The 8130-nt window shown below is 39.9% G+C and overlaps 1 protein-coding gene across 1 annotated transcript in view; it reads left to right on the top strand.

Annotated features, from left to right (window-relative positions):
- LOC119426501 (A-kinase anchor protein 13) overlaps nt 1-8130 on the top strand; it is a 114578-nt gene that overhangs the window by 94680 nt on the left and 11768 nt on the right. Inside the window, exons 20-25 of the mRNA XM_037694063.1 lie at nt 733-981; nt 1055-1131; nt 3852-4033; nt 4919-5001; nt 5145-5333; nt 6913-7059. Coding sequence (XP_037549991.1) covers nt 733-981; nt 1055-1131; nt 3852-4033; nt 4919-5001; nt 5145-5333; nt 6913-7059 — 927 coding nt within the window. The remainder of the gene's footprint in view (nt 1-732; nt 982-1054; nt 1132-3851; nt 4034-4918; nt 5002-5144; nt 5334-6912; nt 7060-8130) is intronic.

Genomic DNA, 8130 nt, shown 5'->3' with positions numbered 1-8130 from the left:
GATGGATGGATGGATGGATGGATAGATGGATAGATGGATAGATGGATAGATAGATGGATAGATAGATGGATAGATAGATAGATAGATGGATGGATGGATGGATGGATGGATGGATGGATGGATGGATAGATGGATAGATGGATAGATGGATAGATGGATAGATAGATAGATAGATAGATAGCAAAACACATGTGAAATAATCAAAAAGAAGCAGAATACACTACACAAATAAAAAAAAACAATATGCACATGCACAAGGTGGTAGGGAGTGCTACATTCATCATTAGCCTATAAACTAATACAATAAGCACTAATTGTACAAAAACAATGCGCCAAAACAACAGCAGCACAAACATATTTATGTTAGCTTGAACAGATTATGGTGACCACATGGCTCAGACTGTTGTAAAGCACATACCATCTCTCCATTGAGCTCAAAACATTTTCAACATATATTATTGTCTCGTCAGCTTTTCATACTGAGCAGAAATACCTTCATTCAGTCACATATCTCTTAATCTACGGACAGACACTTTTTTCCTGCATAACTGAGGCTGAAATGTGTTGGATTTGAGTTGTTAAACGAGCAAATATAATTATTCAAACTTCTGAGCCTCTGCTAGTTCATAATGTTGTTTCTTAGGTAATCTTGATTAGTTTTAAATGGTTGCTGTGAAGTCTGAGAGTTTTCCTGAACATTTGCTTCATCTTCTAACCTCTTGTTGGACACAGAGAGCGATGAAGACTACAGCGACCTGACCGAGGCAGTTCGGCTGGTGAAGGAAGTGATCGCTGCAGTGGACAGCAAGGTGAACGAGCACGAAAAGAGGTGTCGCCTGAAGGAATTTCACAGCCGCATGGACAGCAAGTCCATCATGATGCTGAAGAGTGGTCAGATTTTTGCCAGGGAGGACCTGCTGAGGAGGAAGCTGATCCACGACGGACCGCTGCAGCTCAAGAACTCGCAGGGGAAACTCAAGGGTGAGCAGGCTTAAAGACTCTGTGTTTGTGAAAGTGAGGATTTCATAACACTTTGTTTATTTTTTTCTTCCAGATGTCCATGCTTTAATGCTCTCAGATGTCTTGGTCTTCCTCCAGGAGAAAGAACAGAAATATGTATTTGCCATGCTGGTAAAGTTTGTCATCTTATCCTCTTCCTGCGTCTTTTTATGCATTCCCTTTCCCCCTCTCTCTCCTGCTCGCTCCAACAATAAAAATAGGATGTTGTCAGACTTTCCCATCCCAGCATTGTGGCTGTTAGCATTAGCTGCTCAGCTTACGTTTCCAACTGCGCAGTAATGGCTACCTCCTGCTTGCACGCTAGCTGAACCTCATAAAGTTAATGTTGCCCCGGGCTCCTAACCCAGCTGTGGTAAATCTTAAAGGTTCGAGTTGTTTTTTCCGTGTTTGTAGGACTCTCAGCTTCATGTCATGGCACATGCTGTCCTGCTCACATTAGGGGGAATGAAACATTCATGGTTTTAAAAGAAAAATTAGGGGTGTTTGAGCATGGACTGTTTCTGACACCAAAAATTAGACTTTTAAATGAATAATCAGGTTTGTGTTTCAGTTTTGAGCATTCAGGTCAGAAAGAGAAATGTTCTTTTCCATCTTAAATAGGAATACCGTAATTATAATTAATATAGAAATAGAATTTCCTGTGAAAATGCAGTGTGAATGCTTAATACTGAAGAACTTGCTGAAAAACAGTTTAAATTAGCTAAAAACATGCTGAAATATAGCTGAAATTGAAGAACAAGCCTAAGTTAGCAGAAGAAAGCAGAAAGAACACATATTTGCAGAATTAGATTTAAATAAGCAGAAATTATAACAAAAATTAGAAAATTACGGTAGCTAAAAATAGGCTGAAATTAGCAAAAAATAGCTGAAAAGGTGGAAAGAAGCTTAAATTACCAGGAGGAAGTGGAAGGAGCCGAAATGCTTTAAAAAAGTGGATATTAGTTGAAAAAGCTAAATTTAGCTCAAAACGGCTAAAATGTAGCTGAAATAGCAAAAACTGAAATTAGCAGAAAGAAGTTATTTAGGCTGAAAGTAGCAGAAATTACCAAAAATAACTTGAATTTATCAGAAAACAGCTGAAATTAGCTGAAAAATGTTTTTAAAAAGCTAACTGAAAAGGTGGAACAAGATTAAATTAGCAGAAGAAAGCAGAAAGGACACATATTTGCAGAATTAGATTTAAGTAAGCTGAAATGATAACAAAATTTAGTAAATTAGCTGAAAAAGGCTGAAATTAGCACAAAACAGCTAAAAAAGTATCTGAAATAGCAAAAAGCTGAAATTAGCAGAAATAAGTTAGTTAGACTGAATGAAAGTAGCAGAAATTACCAAAAATAACTTGAATTTATCTGAAAGCTGAAATTAGCTGAAAAATGCTTTTAAAAAGCTAGCTGAAAAGGTAAAACAAGTTTAAATTAGCAGAAGAAAGCAGAAAGAACATGTTTACCCAATTAGACTGAAATAAGCAAAATGAGTACAGTAAGTGGCTATTATACTGAAATTTGCTAAAAACAGCTGAAAAGAAGCAAAAAAATGTTCTAAAAGCTTAAATTACCATAAGGAAGTGGACAGAACACATTTTTGCTAAATTAGGCTGTGAAAAGTTTAAATGAGTGCAACAAAATGTGGAATTAGCAGAAATAGCTAAAATTAACATAAAAACAGCTAATATAGTAGCCGAAATTGCAGAAAAAGCTGAAAAGAGCATAACGAGCTAAAATAAGCAGAAATAAGTTAGAAGAAGCAGAAAAATGTTGTAGTTAGCAGAAAGAATCTAAAAGGAGTGCAAAACACCTTAAGAAAATAAACCGCTGAAAGTAGCTAAAAATAGTTTAAATTTGCACAAGGAAGCTGAAAGAAGCTGAAGCAGAACATAATGTGAAAGGAGCAGTAAAAGTTTTAAACAGATCTAAAGATTTGAAGGATGTAAAATGAGCTCAATTCATTTTCGATGATACAAAAATGGCAGAAAAGGCTAAATATGTCAAGAAGCTAAAGTTGCACCAATACCAAAAGTCATAGCAGAATTGTCCTGAAAGAACTGAACGTTTTGATTTATGATTTGTTGAAATAGCACAAAAATGAGGATTGGGAATGATTAAGATGCTGAAAAACGTACGGAAGAAAAATGGATCACAATAGTGTGAATGTTTCATAAACACAGTAATAAAATATGGTTTAATTAACATTTTATCTTCTGTATAACAGATGCAGCAGTTTCTCATGCCAGTTTTTGTGGAAAACATCAGTTCTGTTCTGACTTCTCTTCACTGAACTCCTGTTAAAAATAGAATCTAGGGGAGAAAAAGTATAACAAGATAATGGAGTTGATTTGTTTTCAAGGTTCGAGTATTGTTTTTCCTTTTGAGTACAGTGCAGCCACACCATGAAAACAAAACAAAAAAAATCTAACCCTGTTGTTCAAACCTCAGACAAGTGGTTTTACAGGAAAAATGTTGGGATGTGGTTACAGCTCAAGTCTGGCTGGATGTGGCGGAAATCAAACGGTGGTTTGTGTCGCTGCTGTAAACAGAGCTGGCAGCATCTCAGTTGTGTTCTTCCTCAAGATATTTGTCATTTTTCACCAACTCCTCACTAACTCTATAATCCCTCTTTTAAAACTGCCCTTCCCTTTATCTTCTGTGATCGTCCCTTTTGCCTTTCATTCACCAGTAATTATCCCCTCCCTTCTTGTTTTCTTGCGCTACAACCCACCCTCCTTCCTGCTTTTTCCATCCTCTCCCCATCTTGACCCTCCCACTGTATTTTCTTTTCCTTGATCTGTTCTCCTCCCACATTCTCTTCATCAAATGGTCTCCCTGTCCTCTCAGGACCAGCGCTCCACGGTCCTGTCCCTCCAGAAGCTGATCGTCAGGGAGGTCGCCAACAAAGAGCGTGGCCTCTTCCTCATCACGGCAGGCACTGAGAAGCCGGAGATGATGGAGGTCCTGGTCAGCTCGAAGGAGGAGCGCAACACCTGGATACAGCTCATCCACAACGCCATGCAGTCCATGTGAGTGTGAGGCGCTTAGGTGTTCGCTGGGATGTTCCTGCATTTGGGTTTTGGAATAATCCCACTATCAAACTGCTCCGAGGTGTTACTAGTGCGGGAGAAATGTTTTACCAGTGTAATCTTCTTTTTCTACTCTTACGGTAATTCTGCTGTCACTCAAGTCTGGCTCCTGAAGAGTTCGCCTACAGTGATCTTTGTTGTAAACCAGGAAGTAGACTCAGCCCAGTTCTTTTGATGGTAATATACAGTAAGTTGTGACAAAGTACTGTGCTGTCAGGAGGATTAGCACAACTCTACCTGTGGCTGAGATGTGCTCAGGGAGCTGGATTTGGCTGCAAGGGCAGCTCCCCATAAGCAGAGGATTATTCGAACGTAAGGAGAGAGATTTACTGCTCTTGTCTCGCTCCCTCCTGATCCAACTTCTGTCAGAATACAAAACTGAGCTCTGAGATTAAAACAAAGGGCTGTCGTCAGTTTAAGAAAACATGGTAAATGCACGTTTTGCTTTATGGAATGTTTCCACCTGTCGTTTTATGTAAAAAGTTGGAATAAATAAATTTTTTAAATTAATTTGAAGGGGGGGGGAATCTTCAAGTCAGGAAGATGTCTGAAATTATCTGGAAGCAATTTAGAAATTTCATAAATGACTATATTAGGACAATCCGTCTTAAAAAACAACAAATCGTCAATATTCTTTGTCTTTTGTACCATAAAATGTCCATTTTCTTGGGTAGAAGAAGCCTTGCACGTTTTGTAAATGTAATTTTCATTATAACTGTAGTTGATTTGTGTGGATAAAACCTCCTTCTGTCAGTTTGATGAGTTAAATCATCTTTAAAATGACTACAGCTGCAGTCTGTCATGTGTGCGCTTCTTTCTGTGCAGGGAGAAGGATGAAGATGAAGGGATTCCCAGCGAGACAGAAGACGACAAAAGACAATTAGAGACCAAAGCCAAAGAGATGCGAGGTGAGAAAAACATGCTAAATGTTGAATATGTGTGTGTGTGTGTGTGTGTGTGTGTGGGGGGGGGGGGTCCTCTAGAGGACATTAAATAGGCCTGTGGTTCCTTCTGTCTGTCTAACTGTGACCCGTCTGTCTCCTCCGATCAGATATGTTGAAGCAGAAGGATACGGAGATCATGTCTCTGCTGGAGGACAAGGTGCGGCTCTTCAGGGAGATGTGGGATGGCTTGAGTCCAGGCGAGGAGGCCTGCCGGCAGGTCCAGCCTTTCTTCAGGTCGACCAGCAGCCAGGAGCCCCCTCGGGGGGCGTCCATCATGAAAGACGCGCTGCAGGAAGGTAAGACAAGAGAGGGTTTAGACTGAATGTGTTGTGGGAAGGAAACAAGCAGAAACACCTTGTTTCATAATAAATCTCTCATGTAAATGGGCCTTTTCCACAGCTCCTCTTCAGCCCAGTTCGGCTCAGTTCGGTACGGTTTTGAGCCCTTTTCCACTGTCATTTTTTTGCAGAACTGGCCCCTTTTTTGGTCCCTTCTCCTCAAGGGAACAAACGAGCCGGCACCAAAACGTGACATCAGAACACTGTTGGTCACTGATTGGTCAGGGAGCGGAGTCACTGGATCTTTCAGAAACTTTTCAAAACACCGGTCCACCATTTGCATTTACTCTGAACTCAGAGCAGCATCTGGATCTATTTTTAAGATTCCGCTTGTCACCACGGAGGATCATACGAGCTGCTGACTCACAGAAGGTCGAGGTCCGGACCCAGACTCGCGTGATCATGAAGGCTGAACCCCGATTCCAACAAACGGGCAGACCGGGACGGAGGATGGAAATGATTTTTAAAAACATTTTTATGTATTAAAAAGTTTATATATATATTTTTTATCAGTGAAAATAAAAAAAAATAAATAGTGCTGGCTTTATCATGAAATCCTGTTTTCACTTTAATGACTATTACATAATCTGTTAAAGTTAACTCAGCTGAAAAATCATAACAATACATAAAATTATTGGATCTCTCAGGAATATTTCCCTCAAACATGTTTAACGAAGAGATACAGCCTTTAGTTCAACTTTATTCTAACCCACAGATGTACAAATCACAAAACAAGAACTCTAAACTAAAGCAAAGCTAAAAATAAAAACAAATATCTGAACAAGAAACAAAACCACACATCTAATTGAACAATAAAAGTAAACACAATGAGTGCAAATACATCAAATGCTAAAGAAAAACTACAATTTTAAATATAGATGTTTTTGTAGAATCTACTTCATCAGAGATTTAACGGTGAACTAAAGTTCATTAAAAGTTCATTAGCAGACATTATCATTACAAATGAAACTGCCTGAGTTGATTTAACTCATCTTATGTTTATCCGTAAGAATCCTTCATATAAGAGCTCGTCCTGCTCCAGACGTGATTGGCTGCATCTCATCAGAGCTTGAGAGCGAGCAGAAGGCGAGAGTGTTCTGAGATTTTAGTTTTTTCAGCAGCGTACAGAATACATAAAAATATAGATTTTTATCCGAGCTACATATAAAAGGAAGCAGCGTGATCTGAGGAGTGAACCGGGTGACGTTCTGAGCTGTATGTTGTTCGAATGTGGTTATTTTTTACCGCATGTTTGAATCCAGTGAACAACCTTCATGATTCCTCTGAATTTCTCTGCAGGTTTCCACGCAGGCTGAGGCCAACGTGTGTGTCTGTTCAAACTTTAGATAGATTTCAAATTGCACGTTTTCATGAGGAAGCTATGTCGATCAAACAGGTTGACAGTAGTTGCTTAGCAACAGGAGGCAGCAACAGGTTGAAAGCAGAAGATTCAGAGCTGAACAGTAACACAGTTAGCTGAGATAATTCACTTACTGACCTGGACGTTAATGTTTGCCTCTCTGTGTGTGGCTGACAGTGGAGACGTTACAGACGCTGGTGAACAGCAGCCTGGGGGGAGCGATGGCCAGCGTCCATGAGGGAGGAGGCGCCGGGCCCGTGTGTCTGCCCCGACGGGCTGAAACCTTCGGAGGCTTCGACAGTCACCAGATGCACAGCAATAAGAGTAAGACTGCCACTCTGCATGTTTACTGACACCGTGCTCTCCACCAGTGTGTTGGAAAGCTGCGCTGACACTGCTCAGAGGCCAACGCTGTTTTACAACAGAACATTTAACGCCTCACCTTCAGACACACCTGCAGGCGCCAAGCCCAACACGTCCCACAATGCCCTTGCTCAGCGGCGTAGATAAAACATTTTAGAGACTCGGGGAGCAGAAACGAGGCCCGGAGCGATGGCTCTCAGCTGATGGCTTGTGAGCTGAAAACCTGCCAGATCCTGAGCTGTAATAAATCTACATTTCTGCATCTGCAGGAGCGCCAGAGACCTGCTGCAGGACGGGCCTGCTGATATGAAACGACACTGAACATGAGTGAAAATATACAAATAAAAACCATAAAACATAAACTGTAAAAATTCTAAATCAAGCAGATGAAGATCATTCAACAGTAAAAATGACAAAACAGTTGTTTATACCATATTTTGAAGTCATCCTGTCGGTGTAGATGTTTTTCTCAGTCCGCTGCTGTTTTTACAAAAGCAGCAGCTGAATAAAAACTATTCACACACTTGGGCACAAATTACCATATTTTCCGGTGTATAAGTCACAGTTTTTTTTCATAGATTTGTCAGTCCTGCGACTTCTACGCCAAATCGACTTATATACAACTTTTGTATTTTTTTCATATTCAAAACACAATTTTTGACTGATGCTTTAAATTTCTAAGAATTGCAAGAGCAAGTCCTCCTGTGCACGTTTGCTTCACTCAGCTGGTGCAGACTGAGGAACGCTGGAGAGCTAGCAGTTCTGGCTGGGATGGATGGATGGATGGATGGATGGATGGATATGGATGGATGGATAGATGGATATGAATGGATGGATGGATGGATGGATGGATGGATGGATGGATGGATGGATATATGGATATGGATGGATGGATATGGATGGATGGTGTTTTGACCATTAAATAAACACGACAGGTCAGCAGTGATGCATAATAAATGTGATTTATATGCCAAAGTGACATATATATATATATATATATATATATATATATATATATATATATATATATAT

Source organism: Nematolebias whitei, chromosome 2 (genome assembly GCF_014905685.2).
Source record: "Nematolebias whitei isolate Nwh7 chromosome 2, NemWhi1, whole genome shotgun sequence".
Taxonomy (NCBI): Eukaryota; Metazoa; Chordata; class Actinopteri; order Cyprinodontiformes; family Rivulidae; genus Nematolebias; species Nematolebias whitei.
The sequence above is the reverse complement of the archived record's forward strand: the minus strand, read 5'-3'. Positions and strand labels throughout refer to the sequence as shown.